At 37.6% G+C, this 20,234-nt stretch overlaps 3 protein-coding genes across 3 annotated transcripts in view; 1 reads left to right on the forward strand and 2 right to left on the reverse strand.

Annotated features, from left to right (window-relative positions):
- The window catches only part of LOC134823189 (polyunsaturated fatty acid 5-lipoxygenase-like), a 1,185,970-nt gene that overhangs the window by 241,424 nt on the left and 924,312 nt on the right, over positions 1–20,234 (forward strand). The window lies entirely within an intron of this gene.
- Positions 1–20,234, reverse strand: part of LOC134823188 (serrate RNA effector molecule homolog A-like) — a 103,749-nt gene that overhangs the window by 3,892 nt on the left and 79,623 nt on the right. Inside the window, exons 2-6 of the mRNA XM_063834570.1 lie at positions 1,715–1,944; positions 1,405–1,551; positions 1,032–1,190; positions 450–799; positions 135–315 (exon numbers count right to left, since the gene is read on the reverse strand). Of these exons, the coding sequence (XP_063690640.1) occupies positions 135–315; positions 450–799; positions 1,032–1,190; positions 1,405–1,551; positions 1,715–1,938 (1,061 nt within the window). The 5' untranslated portion in view covers positions 1,939–1,944. The remainder of the gene's footprint in view (positions 1–134; positions 316–449; positions 800–1,031; positions 1,191–1,404; positions 1,552–1,714; positions 1,945–20,234) is intronic.
- On the reverse strand, positions 3,059–4,001 carry LOC134823227 (serine/threonine-protein phosphatase PGAM5, mitochondrial-like). The gene has a single exon (XM_063834622.1). The coding sequence runs from the start codon at positions 3,991–3,993 to the stop codon at positions 3,211–3,213; it is 783 nt and encodes a 260-aa protein (XP_063690692.1). The 5' UTR covers positions 3,994–4,001; the 3' UTR covers positions 3,059–3,210.

Genomic DNA, 20,234 nt, shown 5'->3' on the forward strand with positions numbered 1-20,234 from the left:
CTCACTTTTCCTTCGCTGGATTTCACTATGAAATTGGGTTAGAGAATATTGAGAACCATTTCCATCCTCAGCAATTTCGAAAGAACATAAAATTGCAATGGATTTCAAAACTCAGACAAAGAGATAAAACATACTTGCGGTCGGGAAGTGGCTCAGCCATGGCCAGCCTGAGAAAGCCAGGCAGGTTCAGAGATTTCACAACATGGAGAAGGTCCTCCCGTGTGATCAGCGGAGTTAGGGATCTCACGAACAAGGACTGTGGCTTGTGGAGCGGTTGTGGCAGTTTGTTCTCCAGTTCATCGGATCCAGGTGATTCTGTGAAGATTGTATTGGTGAACATTGTTTAGAATTATTCGCTGATGTCAAATAGAAATTTATGAAGATCATGACTCATTTAGATTCAAATAATGTTGAACGATATTTTGTCTGAGAAGTTACTAGTTCGTTACCTGGATCATCTTTGATGTTGCCTTCCTCAGAATCAGAATCATCACCCTCTTTAGCCGAGGGAGCCTTCTCCTTCTTCAACTTAGCCACGGGAATAGCAACGAGTGGTTTATCAGAGTTCCTATCTCTTCCGTCTAGGATTGTAAGATCGTGCACGGTGCCTCCCTCCATCAGGATCACTGCTGCATCCAGAGCCTTCATCAGCTTGTCCTGGTCCTCATGACACACACCCAAATCATCCAAATACCCTAGCTCCTGGATACGTTTGTAGATTTCTAACCGCTTTATTTTGCACTGCTTTAGTTCCTTCTTTTTCCGGATAAGGTAGTCTGGGTGGAACTTCTCTCTAAACCTAAAGTTGAGAAATTATTCTATAATTATATGATTATAATCACAATGGAATTAGTCTAACTGGTTACAGATACGTGGGGTCAGCCCAAATATCGACTATTAATATCGACGAATATTATATTTCGATTAGTCGCCTCAAGGCGTCCATGGTCATGGGCCCGATCCACTTAATTAAATAATTAAACTAGAGCTATAAAAGAGCTTTTATTAACCCTAAATTACGTTTAACATACCATTCCTCGTTTTGGTGAGCCTTGTAAAACTTTGTTATGCTGTTTTTCTTGTATTTGGTTTTGTATCTCCGGTAACTGTCAACCGCTTCGTGCTCATTGCAGTCGTCCTTGAGTGACATAACAAACTGTTTGAATCGTTTCATAAAGTTGTCTTCGTTACTGAAATGAGATGAATGATCATGATAGGGATTATCAAGTAATTATGGCACGAAACCACCATTTACCATAAATATGGAATAATTAATTATTAGGATTCCGGCTTATGTTGAATAGTTAGCAAAATAAATTATAGATTCATATCAAAATATGAGTAGGTGTATACTTCTCAAATAATTTGCATACGGAAAGCTTTACATTGACGACCATGACTAACCTGTGTTTGTCGTTGTTGTGATTATTCTGGTGGCCTCCCATATCAGGCATTGGCCACGGGGCAGCAGCTTGAGGCATCCCGTAGGGAGGGAAGGCAGGTGGGTAGAAGGGATGCATTCCACCTGGTGGTGGACCACCGGGTGATCCACTGGTGGAGAGAGTAGCTTTTAGTTTTAGAAACTAGGAGGTAGTAGCTCAGGTGTCCAACAAAGGTGATATCGTTCTCAAGTACTATATTTGAAAATCCCAAAAATACACAAACTAAACGTTAGAGTTTATCAGAACGGGATAAAGCACAAAATGAAACTTACTCTCGTTTAGATCGCTTGTAAGCAGGAGATCTATCTCTATTATATCTGTCGTTATAGTCCCTTCCTCCTCCGCCACCAGGCCGGCGGTCGTACTCTCTCCTCCTGTGATCCACGTGCTCCTCCCGTCGCGGTCTCTCGTGGTCATCCCTCTCCTCTCGCTCCCTCTTGAACTTGTCTCTGCTCCTGCTGTGCCTGTCGAACTCGTCATCACCGCTATCTCCCATTGCTTGCTATGTAAGTGGTTAGTGTGACATTAACTAAGTGGTAAGTGTGACATAAACTATGACAGATTCATTGCCAGATGGCTAAATGTTGATAATAGTGATGATTATTTACATGTTTCAACTGTGAGTATAATTGAATATTATAGTAAAAAAATGAAACAACAGAAATTTGTATAGTAAGATTCAAAATCTAATAAATTATGAGCTGAAAACGAATTGTACACCATTCTCCCATACAAACAAACGATAAAGCAAACTCTCAAAAGAAAATAACAACAATCTTATGTAAGATAATATGTATGCCAAGTTCACAAGATACAAATAAATATGATAACAACATTCACAGTTCACACAGTGCAATTTTAAACAAAGATTGATAAGCCACTTAACAGGACATTGATTCAGAAATTTCTCGAATATTTTATGCAGTATGTGGAAACAGCCCCGTTAGCTAAATTAATTATTCATAATATTCATATTACATCTATACTATAATTTAAACTTGACGAAATTTCCCCGGCAACGGGGACATAGAAGAAAAAACACCGAAAATCGACCTCAAAATGACCCTCTGGTGAAATCAAACCCAGCTCGCAAATGGAGTTGAAACCTCGCCATTTTAGCAGGGTTGTAGAAAAAGGATAGGAATAGGCTATAGCATTCTTAGAATTTTGATTTAGGCTTTAGATTTTTTATAATTAACGTCGGAAGTGAGGTAAAATAACTGTTAGAATAATGTCGTTATTTTAGCAAAGGTTTACTGCGCTGTTGCGTAGCAACGTTAAAATGCACGTGCGCGAGCAAAAACATCTTAACTACGCGCGTTGTTATGCTGTATGCTACGTCATAATTTCAAAACTAGCTCACATTTACGCTCACGCTATGACTTATATTCATAACTTTGGTTGTGATTGGTATTTTTTGATGCGGTAAAAAGTATCGTTTTGGGAATCCGAATACTAACAACGCTGTCGCCATTGTTAGATAAATTCCATTATGTCTACAGTATAACAGAGCTATATGATGAAGAGAAATTAAAACATAACTGATTTTTAAAATTTCCTCGAACAAAGCTTTCGACTAGCGGGTTTCTAGTATTATATATAGCAGTATTTATATTTTTATGCAAAGCTTTAGATATTATGTGGAACAGAAAAATCAAATTGGCCACTTCTGAAACAATTGTTTTTGAAAGCATTTATCTTACTTGATTATTTATTTCTAGGGGAGCAGGTTTAAGAAATTCTTCTGATCAATAAAATTGTACAAACTTTAGGTAAAAGTAATCTTATTAATAGGCATGTGTCCCTTGTCACCAATTCCTGATATGGAAACTTTTCCATTTGGCTCAAGAACAACTTCAGTTATACTTCCATTGGCTAAACTCATCCTTAGCCAGCCCTCAGGAGGGTTCTGTGATGCCCGGCAAACCAAGTATCTGATCACATTTGCATGGCACACCACTATTTCATATGAATCTTCTTTCTGTGAATAATGTGCTCTGTGGAAATATTTCCGAAAAGCAGCTTCAATACGTGCTCCATCTGTAAACTCCCATGAATCTGGTTTGAATCTACTACTGGAGGGCACAGAATCAATTGGATGCCCCTCACGTAGCAGGTCTGTTTTTTCAATTTCAAAGTTTTCATTTAGAACCTCCATACCAGTTTCATTGAGCTGTTTCAGAATGATTTCACCAGTTTCATTTGCTCTGGTCATAGTGCTGATAACTAAATCAGAATATTTTACACCCAACTTAGCAAGATGCTTACCAGTGCACTCAGCTTGTTGACGACCCAGATCAGTGAGAATTTTCTCTTTATCATGCTGTTTATCTAGTTCATACTGACCATGTCTAATGAGATATAGGGTCCGTCTGGTGGCTGATTTTCTTTTCTCAAGATCCTCATCTGGTGAGTTAGGTTTAACAAGAGATGATGGCTGGCGGAAGTCCCAATTGTAATCCCATGCTTTTGATTTGCACTTTGCATGAACGCTAAGAGCAGACACTGTTCCAGCTACTGAAGCAAGACAAACTATTGCTGCTTTCTTCATGGTGCCTTATAGTAATAAGTTATATTATTATAGGGAAAAATTAAATTAAAAAAGGATTCAACGATTGACATTGGAATGATACAATTAATGATATTGTATTTGGTGTTTTAATGTTGAGTTTGGTAGAATGGAAAAATACTCAGTAAATCGTTAGTTTGCATGAAATGCATGTAGAACCGTTTTTGGGTTTAAAAATGATCTCAGTTAGTTGGGGTAAGAGGTAAATTAGCCCCTATATCAGGGTTTTACTGTAATAGGAAACAAATTTAAATATTTTCCTTAATATTATGTGTTCTTTAATTCATCTTTGTTGGCAATATGGTTAACGTTAAAAATTACATGGGTAAAAAGATGATGGTCAATTGGGATTGGGACTCCTACACTTCACTGAAAAGTATAAGTATGCACCCTAAGTAATCCACCATAGAAGCTAGGTGACAAAGTGGTTGGAGCTTCCGCCTTCAGCACAAAAGCCAGAATGTCAGCACAAAAGCCAGAATGTCAGTGGCAAAACGACCACCTCGTTGCTTGAATGTGGGACAATTTTGAAAAACTAGTACAAGCAAAATTGCGCGTTTTGATCTAGAAACACACCATTTTAGAGATTTTACAAGCATTTTCTCTAAATCAAAGAGAAATTTAAGATATTAGGAACCATCTCTAGGTCCTCTAAGGTTCTCTAGTCTAATACATCATCGATACAACAACATGATTCCACTACACATCGCGAACCTTACATACCATATCAACAAACAAGTTTCAACTTCTGCTTGGAATACAATAAGTTAAATCAAGTAATCAATGAAACAAGAAATTTCAATGAAACAAGAAATTTAATTTTAGCACATTTTTACAGAATAAAAAGATGTTCAACAATTCATAAAATATAATGCCCATTTGGTGTATGACTTTTTGTCCTTGACTGCTAGTTTGGTTTTGGAAGGACAGGTAACTAACGGGGCAAGGAATGCGCGTGCCTGGAAGCTTTTGCACACAACGAAACGCTAGTTCAGTTAAGTTTATAGAGACAAGGCTCAGATTAGGACTAGAAGAAAAATTGTGAGCAGACATTAGGGGTTCTGTTTATAGTTGTTATTATAGGTTGCAGTCTTGTTGTGACAAAAAGTCTACACTAAAACATTCTTTGGTTTATATTGTGTAGTTCAAGGATATAAAATGCAGCTTCAAGCTTTCAAGGTGGATATTGGAGAGCTGGCGAAAGATTATGGCCTTTGTATCAATGGTTATAATAAGCTATAAATATCTTAAACTATACAGTGCTAATTAAAATTTCCTTAAACTTCATTCTTAAATTAGATTTTTTAGATTCAAAAGTAAATATACAATAATTTTATTAAAACTTTCTCACACATACTTTACTCACAGGACAAGACTTGGAAAACAGTAGCCTAGGGTAATTTTAATTGTAATGCAATTGGCAGAGCACAATCCTAAATCCTGAGCAATCGTTGAAGGAGACATTGGATATAGGGGCGGTCCATGCCTTGAGCCTTCTTTGCCTTCCCACATACACCTCTAACTGCTACTAGTACACTCCTCATTATATCCAAGCTCAGGCATGTCATGATGTTACACATCACCTGGATGTAGTCCTCCATTGTCTTGGTGGCTATCAATAAGTCTCCTTATGAAACGCTTGGCCTCAGGTGCCATTCCTCCTGTAGTGGTAAATACAAGGGGGACGAATGACCCTTTGTCCAATTGTAGCACTCGGTTCATGTACTGGTTCTTTTTCTCATAAAAAATATACCATATCAATGACGATACCGCGTAAGAATCAAGCTGGTTAGTATCAAGTTCATGACTTAAAAATGTGTATTAACGAAAGCTTTAACAGAATAAGAATAAGCTAAATAACGAATGAAGAATCAACATAAATAACAGGTCACATCCAACGCAAAACTAAAAAATGCGAAAAACGGATTTACACCGCAATTTTATCATTAACATTCCTTGTATCACTTCGTGACCCCCTATATCGTTTCTACAATACAGGGGGAGCAGCGCACTCAGCGCAGCGGGTATGACAATAGATTCTTGATAATTTCCATGAATATTTGTCGCGCGTTTTTGTCCCAGAATCAATACAAATCTAGCTAGATCCCACATATGTAATGCGCTCAATTTGAACGTCTTAAGAACTTAAAACCCCTAGCCTGAGAGCGACTGATTTTAATTTAATTTAAATATTTTTGTTAACAAAAATAAGTCGGTGGCATAGCTGTGGAAATATTATGGCTAGGAATTAAATTTTTAAATTCGTCACTTTAAGCCACTGCACACCGCACAGGATAGGATGACCAAAGTGCAAAGAAACTGCTGCTAACTGATGCTTGCTGCTGCTAACTGCTGCTGTCGCGCGGGCTTAATCTGCAGTAGTTACTTTTGAACTCAAAATTGCTTCTTTAAATATAAAATCCTTGACTCGCTAGACTCTCCGGCCCAGTAAACCTTAGAAGTATAAGCTCCTGGTATCAGGTTACTGTAAGCGAATAATTATCTGGTAGTCATGCTAACATGAAGTGGGCAGCATCGTGTTAGAGATTTACAGTAAGAACTGCTTCTTACAAGGAAACTAATAAACATCGTGAATCAACAGGTTCTTTACAATTTGGCCCTCATGTGACTGGGGTCTACGTAATAATTGCCATGTATATAAGTTGGCACAGAATTTTTTGTTTCCGATCCTGATGAATTTGGTACCGTGCACCACGATAAGGTTGAGCTGTATATGGACCTCTTGTGCATTACAATTGTGCATAGAAGACGAAAAATTAACAGTTTCTTGCGTAAAAAGCTAATGATTTCTTAAAAATCAAATATTATGAAATAATTTTTACAGTATAAGTTATTATATTGTAATCAGCTAGGTCAGTTGGTCAGACGCAACTTTTGGTATATATATTTTTATTGCACTATTGACGCTCACGTATTGCTCTCTATATTCGGGCACTGGCAGGGCATATGAAAGAAAATGTTTCGAACAGTATACAGGTAATTTCAGCAATGGTAATTGTCTAGCTATAAGGATAGACACCCTCGAAAAATGAATAAACCAATTCAATAGATAAAAATAAAATCCACAAGTTCACATCATATCACAACAAAGAGCAGTCTAGACCCCACCTAACAAGCACTCCATGGCCTGTTTAAGTAAAGTAAAGTAAAGTAAAGTAAAAATTATGACATAATAACCTTAGTCAGTTGAAAGTCTGATAGCATATGTTCTGTTTGATTTGACCAAACTAATTAGTATGAGGCTCTTACGGGCAAAAAGACGTGTTTTCTGCTACGATTTTAGAGACCTAACCGCTAATTGGACACAATAGTATGATGTCTAAGGATCGATAATATGTTAAGAAGTATAAATTTGGCCTTATTAGTCACGTGCTATACCAATGTGCGTTTTAAACTTTGACAGTCTATTACTCTAAGGCAAATAGAGTAATTATATTCATATTTTGTCAGCAATAAGATCACATTATTTTCTATTTAGTGTGAAAATATGAGCTAGAACGGACGTAATCTCGCTGAGTTATAGCTGTTTGAAATTTATGATGAACGCGCGGGTGCCAATTGATAACAACTAAATGCTTTTGCGCGTAGTGCGCGTCGAAAATTTGGCAAAAACGCTTGCGGAGTGACAATATTCAAACTTCGATAAAGTATATGAAGTGGGTACTTCTCGGAAAGGAAAAATTTAGGCAAACACGATGTGACTATTTTTTGGGTTGATTTAATACAACTGCAAAAAATTATACAAACTTCAAGCAAAAAAAGTCAAATTTTTACCCCTTTTTTGGATTTTTACCTCCAAAAAAATAGAGGGATTTTTCAAATTTTTATATCATCTTGTGCGGCCGTGTTTTAGCTATCTCCATGCAAGTTTTGCCGACATGCCAACAAAATTAACTTGTTCAAAATATCAAAAACATGGTTTTATGGCCTATTTTTTGCCCAAAAATCGGTTTTTTGCAATTTTACCCCCCAAAAAGTCAGTCCAATCATCTTAAAACCACTTTTAATCGATTTTACGGTCAAAAATACGTCTAGTGAGGTGTATCTGGGGTCCCTAGCGTATCGAGCAGACAATGCCCGTAAGAGCCTCTACTAAATGCCTTTCATTGCTTTATAACATCATCACACATGACTACAAAGTATCAAAACACTGTATGGAAAAATATAAATATCTTACCACCAAAATTAATAGATTATTAACTACAACTTTATTAAAAAATTTCAAATAAATTCAAAAAGCATCCCCAAAAGATAACCCTATTCATACTTAAGGTTTAGGAGTGTTGATCAGGTCAAGGTCCAAATTACTTATCGCCGTGGGTGGAAGAGTTTTGGTACCTCTGTAACCCCTGATAGAGATTATACAGCGTCTGACAAATGATATCACATCACAATACCGTTGGCCTTTCTTAAGGCTGATCTTTTCAGCGAGATGTTTTAGGAACTGTGAAGCCTTGCAGTTGCCATTCCTAGCTTGTAGTACTGAACACAAGTGGCGTGAAGGTAGCCTTTTCTACATTGACGACTCTGTTATTATACTCACGTTTTTGTTTTTCTCGTGAGATTGGTACATCTGTGAGATGCTCTTGTCAATGTTGGACTGGGCTTGAGGGTGAATTACCCTTACATCTGGCAGGGCGTATTACTAGGTAGTGCGCCATCGACAGTGAGCCGCGCGAAATTCTTGGAACAAATGAGTATTGAGTAACCTTCCCTTGATCCAATTTTAACAAAATTGGTTAGCTTACCGATAGATTTACAAGGAAACTGTCCTAAAAATTTAAAGCATATCCAACCATCAGACATTATGTTACAGCTAAAAACAGCGTATTTTCCCCCATTTTGCCCCATTTTTGTTACTATATCAGCTCCAATATCCACCTAATTTTTTGGACAGTTGTGAAAGCCCTATTTGAAAGTCTTTACAAATTTTCAGAATTATCTCAGTCAAGGAATCGAGGATATGACAGAATAATACGACAAAAATCAACGAATTTCGTCAAATTACGCGCGTGACTTTTACACTTACTTTTGCTCCAAACGTTGATTCACGATGTCAATCCTTCGCATTTCGCCGATTTGCATACGAGCTACAAGTCCAAAAGCCGCGCACCACCAAATATGATACCTAGGCGAAGCTCACTGATCATTCCAAAAAGGTATAACAAATTTGTTCGGTGGCGCAAAAAGTGGCATGCAACGTATGTCAACAAATTTGGTACTGTGAAAATTTTTGATCTTACAGTCTTTTACTGGGCCGCGCTCAGCCTGTCATTCCGCCAAATATTTATCTTAATGAACATAATAGCCTGGGGTCCTCAGGTAAACAGTCTTTAGAAAACAATGTTATAAAAATTTTGAAAATCATAGCAAGTTTAATTTTATCGTTCACCCCTTTACTACACAAAAGGACTAAGACTACAGTGCAAAGAAACTGCTGCTAACTGATGCTCGATCACTGCATGCTGCTCACTGCTGCTATATACTGCTGCTTGCATGCTCACTGCTGCTCCCTGCTGCTAATAACTGCTGTTGATTCACGATGTCAATCCTTCGCAGCTCGGTGAGTCACAGTCAACAGTGGTGCATTTCGCCGATCTACCGTGGAGAGAAGAATTATTTGATGCGCGGCGCGACCCAGTAGTGCATCGCGCTACAATAACTGAGCTGCTGCTATGGGCAGGCGCGCGGCAGCAGTGAGCAGCAGTTAGCAACAGTTTCTTTGCACTATAGTCCTCCTGTGCCTTCACATAGCCATGTGTATACACGTACTGCGTGACGCGCTTGTTTCACAAGTAGAATATAGTATGGTAGTAGAATCCTGTGCCGCCTTCGGCGGTCGCGCGCTACCGCAAGCGAGAAGGCTCTGGTTAGATCGAGCAATCATGTGCCTAGTAATACTAAGAAAATGCGATCGTGTTTAAAAAAATCGTGTTTGAATTTAAGATGAGTTGGTTACAATGCCATAACATTAACAATCATTTCATAATAACTGTAACTGCAGTATTATATATACCAAAAACTAAACATTTCGGCAAAAAAAGCACGCGCGGGGAACAAGCGCCGTCGCGTGAAGCAGTTTTAGCAAAAGTTGCTACACGGTGGAATTATTTTATTCACATTTTTAGACAGCTTTTGGTACCAAATTCATCGAAATCGGAAGAAAATAATGTTGTGCCAACTCATAGCGCTTATTACATAGACTACATGGTCATTGCTGCTCATAACTGCTTTAACTTTATGTCATGGAGGTAATTCGGAATCATTGTACAAAATACATTAATTTATGCATTATGATTTAGTTTACAATTACTTCCATATATAATAACACCATCAGGACCGAATTTGAGGTAATTTCAATTATGTACGTTTATTTTAGCTAAATAAATGTATTTCACAACAAATAAACGTAATATGTACGCCACAATGGTATATAATTATATCTATAATGTAAATCACTAAATCAAAATGGCCGTGTTTATTTATAGTGTTTTGTGTCGTTCACGTCCCGACTGTTCGACCAATGCTAGCTTTGTTGTTCAGCTACGTACTATATACTAGCACTTATCATGGCTCAATTCCTACCGATTATCAATATTTTGCATATGTTTGAAATCTACATTGTACATACCGATACGAAGAGCATGTCATGTCACCAGTGTTACTGTTACTGTTAGCAATAACACGTAACATGTTACGTACTATGAACACAGGGGTGCCATAGTGCAAAGAGACTGCTGCTAACTGCTGCTGACATAGCAGCAGTTTGAGTTAGCAGCAGTCAGCAGCAGTTTCTTAGCACTATGACACCCGGCCTGTGTGAAGTATAACTATAAAGCACGTGATTTTTGTAAATTTTTTAAAAACTGTTCGGTCCCCAAATGAGGTACTGGTTGCGTTTGAATATTTGAAACAAATATTTATATTTACAGCCGTCGCATCATCCGTCAAATGACTATCTAAATACATATCCGCGTCCCTATGTTGTATTTACAGCGAGCAGGAGTTCTTTAGGGTTTGGAGTTGTGTACTATTATAATGCGAGGTATTCATTTGTCATTGTTCTGAGAACGGCTAGCCATTACTTCTAATTCTGGTCAAACATTTTGCTCATTGGTACATTAACATACAAAATATTGATCGTCGGTAGGAATTGAGCTATGATAAGTGCTAGTAGATGAGCAATCAAAGGTAGCATTGGTCGAACAGTCGGAACGTGAACAACACAAAACACCATAAACACGGCCATTTTGATTTAGTGATTTACATTATAATTATGGATATAACATTGTTCCTATTTAATTGGCAGGTTTTAATTGTTTAACATTGACTTGCTCAACAAACAAGCTTACGTTTCTTACTTCATTCGTAAAAATGTGAATAAACTGGCTATAGAGACGGAAATCAAAAGCAAAAGCTTTCCTTTCCCAGGTAAGAATGTTATTATTTGTATTACATAAACATAAATTATATTACATTATAGAATATTATTTTAAACTATTTACACTAAATAAAGGGTGGCTTAACAAAGTTAAACTTAACTCTAGATTAGATCATCGCATCATGAGACTGGGACACCTAAATAGTATCTAGTGCTCACAACGTATTATCTTTCTTTAATCATAACTTATTCGACTCTTACTGCACTATATAGACCGGAGAGTACTGGTGCTCTACTGTTCATAGGATAATACTGGTGCTCTACTGTTCATAGCAGTGTACTGGTACACTACTGTTCATAGGAAAGTACTGGTGCTCTACAGTTCATAGCAGTGTACTAATGCTCTGCTGTTCATAAGAGAGTACTGGTGCTCTACTGCTCATAGGCGAGTATTGGTGCTCTATTGTTCATAGCAGTGTACTGTTCATAAGATAGTACTGGTGCTCTACTGTTCATAGGAGAGTATTGGTGATATACTGTTCATAGAATTGTATTGTTCATAGGATAGTACTAAGGCTCTACTGTTCATGGGAGTGTACCGATGCTCTGCTGTTTATAGGAGAGTACTGGTGATAAACTGTTCATAGGAGAGTACAGGTGCTCTAGTGTTCATAGCAGTGTACTGGTGCTCTGCTGTTCATAGGAGAGTACTGGTGCTCTACTGTTCGTGGGAGTGTACCAATGCTCTGCTGTTCATAGGAGAGTACTGGTGATAAACTGTTCATAGGAGAGTACAGGTGCTCTAGTGTTCATAGCAGTGTACCGTTCATAGGATAGTACTAATGCTCTACTGTTTATAGGAGTGTACCGATGCTCTGCTGTTTATAGGAGAGTACTGGTGCTCTACTGTTCATAGGAGAGTACAGGTGCTCTACTGTTCATAGCAGTGTACCGTTCATAGGATAGTACTAATACTCTACTGTTTATAGGAGTGTACCGATGCTCTGCTGTTTATAGGAGAGTACTGGTGCTCTACTGTTCATAGGAGAGTACAGGTGCTCTAGTGTTCATAGCAGTGTACCGTTCATAGGATAGTACTAATGCTCTACTGTTTATAGGAGTGTACCGATGCTCTGCTGTTTATAGGAGAGTACTGGTGCTCTACTGTTCATAGGAGAGTACAGGTGCTCTACCGTTCATAGCAGTGTACCGTTCATAGGATAGTACTAATGCTCTACTGTTTATAGGAGTGTACCGATGCTCTGCTGTTTATAGGAGAGTACTGGTGCTATACTGTTCATAGGAGAGTACAGGTGCTCTACTGTTCATAGCAGTGTACCGTTCATAGGATAGTACTAATGCTCTACTGTTTATAGGAGTGTACCGATGCTCTGCTGTTTATAGGAGAGTACTGGTGCTCTACTGTTCATAGGAGAGTACAGGTGCTCTAGTGTTCATAGCAGTGTACCGTTCATAGGATAGTACTAATGCTCTACTGTTCATAGGAGTGTACCGATGCTCTGCTGTTCATAGGAGAGTAATGGTGATAAACTGTTCATAGGAGAGTACTGGTGCTCTGCTGTTCATAGGAGAGTACTGGTGCTCTACTGTTCATAGGAGAGTAATGGTGCTCTACTGTTCATGGGAGTGTACCGATGCTCTGCTGTTCATAGGAGAGTACTGGTGATAAACTGTTCATAGGAGAGTACAGGTGCTCTAGTGTTCATGGGAGTGTACCGATGCTCTGCTGTTCATAGGAGAGTACTGGTGCTCTACTGTTCATGGGAGTGTACCGATGCTCTGCTGTTCATAGGAGAGTACTGGTGATAAACTGTTCATAGGAGAGTACAGGTGCTCTAGTGTTCATAGCAGTGTACCGTTCATAGGATAGTACTAATGCTCTACTGTTTATAGGAGTGTACCGATGCTCTGCTGTTTATAGGAGAGTACTGGTGCTCTACTGTTCATAGGAGGGTACAGGTGCTCTACTGTTCATAGCAGTGTACCGTTCATAGGATAGTACTAATGCTCTACTGTTCATAGGAGTGTACCGATGCTCTGCTGTTTATAGGAGAGTACTGGTGCTCTACTGTTCATAGAAGAGTACTGGTGCTCTACCGTTTATAGTAGTATTCTGTTCATAGGATAGTACTAATGCTCTACTGTTTATAGGAGTGTACCGATGCTCTGCTGTTTATAGGAGAGTACTGGTGCTCTACTGTTCATAGGAGGGTACAGGTGCTCTACTGTTCATAGCAGTGTACCGTTCATAGGATAGTACTAATGCTCTACTGTTCATAGGAGTGTACCGATGCTCTGCTGTTCATAAGAGAGTACTGGTGCTCTACTGTTCATAGAAGTGTACTGCTCATAAGCACCAGTACTCTCCTATGAACAGCAGAGCAGCGGTACACTCCTATGAACAGTAGAGCACCAGTACTCTCCTATGAACAGTAAATTACCAGTAATCTTCTATGAACAGCAGAGCACCAGTACTCTCCTATCAACAGTTTATCACCATTAATCTCTTATGAACAGCAGAGCATTGGTACACTGCTATTCATAGCAGTGTTCATAGGATAGTACTGGTGCTCTACTTTTTTATAGGAGAGTACTGGTGCTCTACTGTTCATAGCTGTGTACTGTTCATAAGAGATCACTGGTGCTCTACTGTTCATAGCAGTGTACTGGTGCTTTACTGTTCATAGCAGTGTACTGGTACTCTACTGTTCATAGGAGTGTACTGGTGCTTTACTGTTCATAGGAGAGTACTAGTGCTTTACTGTTCAACTATATACGAGAGTACGGTGAATATTAGAGCACCAGTACACTCATATGAACAGTAGAGCACCACGATTAGGAGTTTGTAATGTGCTTTTATCTTTGGTTATTATTTTTAGTTACCCAGTATTTCTCATTTTTACGAATAAGCTCAGTAAGATGCAAGAGAAAATTGATGCGATAGAAAATTAATCGTGCGTGGTGTAACTATAGGCGATGTTATTTTTACCTAAATTTGTTCAGTGCTTTATAGCTACTGGCCGAGGACGCTGAAATGCCTCATCGATGTAATTTAAGGATGCATATTTATCGATATTTCGATAACAAATTCCAGTAGTTAACACAGAATATCTGGCCCAGTTAGTGCTTCGTTTTGGTGATTAGTTTTACTTTATAGCAGAAAGCCCGTCCGCCGGATGCATGACATAAAGAATTTGGTTTAACTTGTTTGTATGAAAAGCATCAATATATAGGTTAATAATTATTCTTGCCTCATCGCCTCTCTTCTCTCTCATTTTAGTACAAACAGATCCGTCTACTAAAAATCGATTTGCCGACATACAAAGCTCACAAAGGATTTTTGACATTTTTGAGTCCGATTAGGTGCCCTTTATGGCTGACCAACTTTTCCAAACATTTCCATATGTATTAAAGCCGCTTTTGCCACTTAACCACTTTTTACCACCTTTCTTTTTAGTCGAATATCTTTAGTTGTGAACATCGTTAAAGGTTGCAGATTAATCGAGGGTGTTCATATTATCAGGAAGAAAAACTTTCGTACAAACAATTATTACGGTTAAAAATTTGTAGGTTTACAACCTACCAGGACGCGCGCCGAGTTGGACTCGTCGACGGTCCAATATATGGAACAGATATTTTACGAGTATCACCCGTTAATTAAAAATTGGAGTTCAGTAAATCAATAAAATGATAGTAAGATAGTAGTAGTACAGCAGGCTATCGAATAGATCTTAAATGTGCCTTTGGTGCAGTTTCTCATTTCTGTGAAAATCGATAAGGATGTACTGTAATTAATTATGAAACTCTAATATCCTGTAGTTAACGTTTTTAAGTTTCAGCCTTTTTATTTATTTTGACTTAGTAATTCCTGATTGTTAAAATTTGCCGAGATATACTGAACTCCAACTACAAATATTGGTGATTTAAGTATTCTTGAAAAAAAATCAGAGTTTTTTCAAAGTGGCAAAAAGTGGCCTTAAGACACTTGGAAAAGTTTGGAAAAGTTGGTCAGCCATAAAGGGCATCTAATGGGACTCAAAACGTCAGAAATCCTTTATAAAGTATAGAATACTTATTGTCTTCTTATTATCTGCAGTAGATAACGAGTTTCTATGTTATCAACGACAACGTGGAGCTCTGATTATGTGGCAACTAATGGCATAGACAAGGCTTTAAACACACGAGCTCTTACATCATCTGAACATGACCCCTGGTTTAAAGCTAAGTTAGGAAAGACATATTGTGTAGAGGAAGTGCACCATACGTGCAGTCTGATTATCACACTTACCCGTATAACAAGCACACATGCTCGAGAGATGTGTGTACCTGTATAAGTGGTCACTACTGCACTAACCATCCCACTTGGTGGCCCGTGTCAGTGTACTCTGAGGATGGAACAGTACCTGACAACGTTCCTTCTGATTGTAAGATTGGAGACACAGTTGTTATTAGAGAGGGTTCTAATTATAACTATGTCTGGTTACGTGAGATAGTTATCATCGGAAGAGATATAGAGCTTTGACTCGATATCATCATTTAGATTCTCAACAAAATGTATTCTCGTCCGTCTCAAAATTATAAATCTGTCTAAGATTCATATCATTTTATAACGTTTCAGTTGGATTCTTAAAAATTGTGTAAACGTTCAACTTAAAGCAATTTAATTGGCTGATCGAATATTTCAGTAAAAATGTTTATGTAGCGACCAGCCTATCATGAAGATAACAACAATTATCTTAACGGCTCTTTTGTGTTTACCCATTCAAGGTAAATGTTGTATTGCACCACCTTACAACAGAATCATTATTTACTGTTCTAAGTCATTACTACTGACTGTATGCATATGATATTGACCAGAATTAATAGGCTATATGTGACAATCAAATAAATTATAGCTATAATTATAGATACTGCAAGTACTATTACTAAGTGCTAAAACACTATATAATCTATCGTGGTTATATTTCAGGTTACATTTTACCTGCAGTAGATAACGAGATAACACCTGTATCCGTCTCTTTATCATCATTGTATGACTATAGTTATGACTATGTGGCAACTAATGGCATAGACAAGAATTTAGGCACAAGCGCTGCTACATCATTTGAACATGACCCCTGGTTTAAAGCTAAGTTAGGAAAGACCTACTGTGTAGAGGAGGTGCACCATTACACGTACTCTGATTATCACACTTACCCGTATAACAAGCACACATGCTTGAGAGATGTGTGTACCTGTATAAGTGGTCACTTCTGCACTAACCATCCCACTTGGTTACCCGTGTCAGTGTACTCTGAGGATGGAACAGTACCTGACAACGTTCCTTCTGATTGTAAACTTGGAGACACAGTAGTTATTAGAGGGGGTTCTTATAGCTATGTCTGGGTACGTGAGATAGTTATCATCGGAAGAGATATAACTCTAGGTAAGATTTTATACCAGATTATTTATCACTTTTCTTGATTATGCTAAAATCAACACAAACCTATTACCTACGCCTATAAAATAAAAGATGATCTAAACAAACTTTTCATAAATCTGTTCATAAATCACCTTGAACTGTTCCGAGTTAAGAACAATTTGTGTATATGGTGCCGGACAGTTGCACCCTTTCTCACCCAATCTAGATCAAGTTACCATGTAATAGGAAGATGACGAGTAAAAACTGATTAATTCAGATAGGACAGTTCCGCCCTGTTAATCATGATATCTTATTCTGTGAAATTCAGATCATATTTATTTAGAGCCACATAGAGTTAAAAGTGACCCTGAGGCGCAACTGTCATTTTGAAAATCCGACATGACGAATCAGCTATCACGTCGCTGATTGGGAATCTGTAAATGCGTGGGAACAGGATCTGAAGGGGCGCAGCTCACAGATATCGGTAGGCCGTGAATATACAGGGTGTCCCAAACAACAACCATGTGATCGGTGTTAACAACTCAAGAACAGTTTGAGAACGTGATTTATTAATAACAGGGGCGAAAGGAAGACCACATGTAATTTTTACTTTAATATTTTCTAATAATGCTTTTAGAATGGATGAGCTTTATTTATCAAAAATAAGGAATAATAATTTTTGTCCTAGTCCTACTTTAAGAGAAAAGGCTGAGTTGTCACATGATATTTGATCGAGATGCGCACCTGATGTATTAATATAACGCTGCTTAGATTTGAAAGTTTCCATCAATAGTTGTAAACCTCCATTAATTATTTATTTTATGATTGAGGGTTAAATGAGGAGCTGTCCCAAATTAAAATGAGAATAAAGTCTATATTATATAGATTTAACAATATATACTAACAGTGTATACACTTCACAGACACAAAATAGTACATCGATTAAAGCTTTTGTATAATCGAGAGTTTATGCGTATATTCATTATTCAGCTAACGATTTACTAAGATACCATGAAATCAGCTTAACATGCATAAAGTTCTGCAACTGTATATTTAAGTTTTAAAACATTTCAGTTAACGGAGGCTGGAGCGTGTTCACATCTTGGTTGAACTGTCCTGTTGATTGTGGAGGGGGACAACAAACCAGAACAAGGTCATGTGATAACCCTGCCCCGGAATTTGGAGGAAATGGCTGTTTAGGACCATCTTCTGAAACACAGCCCTGCAACACACGACAATGTCCTGGTGAGTGTAATGCCTTATCTATTTTATCGGACATTACTTGAGTGCTAGAGGGTTTAATGCTCATGTAATGTCCTCCCAAATTTAAGTTCAGCTAATCAGTAGTCAATAACTAAATAGGGTTATTGTAATGAAAATGAAATGATGGCGTCTGGACTTGAGACCACATTACATCAATGCTTTCTGATTACCATCAGGCTAGCTAATAAATGAACATGTTTGGTAAAACGAACCGAGAAATAAATTAAAATGAAATAATAAATCGTACTATGCTAACATAAGGAATCACATGTCATGCTAGAACAAATGGTGCATATCTAAATTAACTCCAAATTTTCCTCAAAAAGGGCAGCAATATCGAAACTTTGTCTTTCAAGTTTACGAACTAAACTTTTGCAATCTGATACAAGACCATTAGAAGAGCTATTAATACGAGCTAAACGAACTAACTGACTTATAAGTATAGTTATACCGTATGACTGACTTTTGGTAATATTGCCTTCTAAAAATGGAAAGTTTATTACATCAAAATTATAACAATTTCTTTTATCATAATATGTACGTTCAAAGAAATTGTTGCGTTCATAATTATGTCGGTGGTCGGAACAAAATTATGTCCGTCTCCGTAATTTCCGTCCAAATAAGATCCGATGAGGTAAACTTAAATATCCTAAACCAGAACTTAAACAAGATCAAATATAGGATTTAAAATATAAATGAATAAATATGACGAGATTTTAAGAAGAGGCCTAAAATAAAAGAATTTCTGAATTCAACAATAAAGTTTAAAGCAAACCTGACAAAATGTATGATCAAAATGAAACTTACAAAACCATTACAGGAATCACAGCACACGATGTAGAGGTTGGTAAAGGAAAACAAACGACTCTTTCCTGCAAGATTTCACCAATATACCAAGCTGTAACTGTTGTGTGGAAATTGGGTGGTCAACTAATCTCCAATGGTGGCGGATTTGTCTCTAGAGTAGATCCTTTAAGTTCAAATTCTCAAACTGGATTTCTAGAAATAGCATCACCGAGCAGCACTGCTTCTTACAAATGTGAAATCACATCAATCGATTACCCAAAAGAAGGAGAGAAAGAAAAGATGGTCAACATTTTCGTTTACAGTAAGATACAAATTTTTTACTCCTGAATTAAGATACCTTATCGGACCTTATTTGGACGGACATTACATGAACGGACATAATTATGAACGGACATAAATATGAACGCTCGAAGGCATTCAAAACCATCAAAAATCCGAATTTTTTTCAATTTTTTTGACGTTTTTTAAATTTCAGCAAATGTTTTTTAAATCCATATTTATACAGTAAGTGAGAAAAGCAGTCATTAAGCAGTAAAAATGTTAAAATATGTGTACATGATCAGTTTCTAATATCACATATCATCTTCATCAAATGGGTTTTCGTGCATGAAATAGTCCATGCTTAAAGCATAAGTGATTTCTAGCTTTATGGAAACCTTTTTTATCAAACTACCCCGGTCCTGCATTTCAGTGTTAACTTTTACAAGCCGTTCGGCGTGAAGTGGTTTTATCTTAGACAACTTAAGGTTAACCTTAACATCACGTGGAGCTTTCCTAGCACTGTTTCATTACCGCCCCTGAGTAATATGAGCTATATATAACAACGTCGGACAATGTCCTTGGCAACACGATTTACCGTAATATCTAGAGGCTCATGGAACAAGTTTGTCATGTTGGCGGGGACTAGTTCATGAACTATGTTGTTGAGTGCCATAATTTTGTTGAATTTTTTCCGCCAAGTGACCCTTGAAAACATCATATACTAGTAGAGTTTTCTGTGCCTCCGGCAGACCAAGGAGAACCTTTCCGTCGTTAACTTACGGCACAATAAAGTCCTCAAAGTTGTCATATTCTGGACAAAAAGTTCGAAATGGAAAAATGTTTGAAAAAATTTCAACGGACTTTAACTTGGACGGACAATAATTGAACGGACTTTATTTGAACGGACATTAAGATGAACGCTAAGGCCTCCAGCGTTCAAGTAATGTCCGTCCAAATAAGGTCCGATAAGGTAATACAAAAATACTTGAACAATAATTAAGAATGCCGTAATTTAAAGTGGCTATATAGTATGACCCTGTCAGTGGTTCGCATGCATCCTATCAGTCT

The sequence above is a fragment of the Bolinopsis microptera genome, chromosome 11 (genome assembly GCF_026151205.1).
Source record: "Bolinopsis microptera isolate Bmic1 chromosome 11, MBARI_Bmic_1.0, whole genome shotgun sequence".
Classification (NCBI taxonomy): Eukaryota; Metazoa; Ctenophora; class Tentaculata; order Lobata; family Bolinopsidae; genus Bolinopsis; species Bolinopsis microptera.

What these genes read in the sequence shown, in the direction of transcription:
- LOC134823227 (XM_063834622.1), bottom strand. Translation starts at nt 3,993, where the DNA reads ATGAAGAAAGCAGCAATAGTTTGTCTTGCTTCAGTAGCTGGAACAGTG.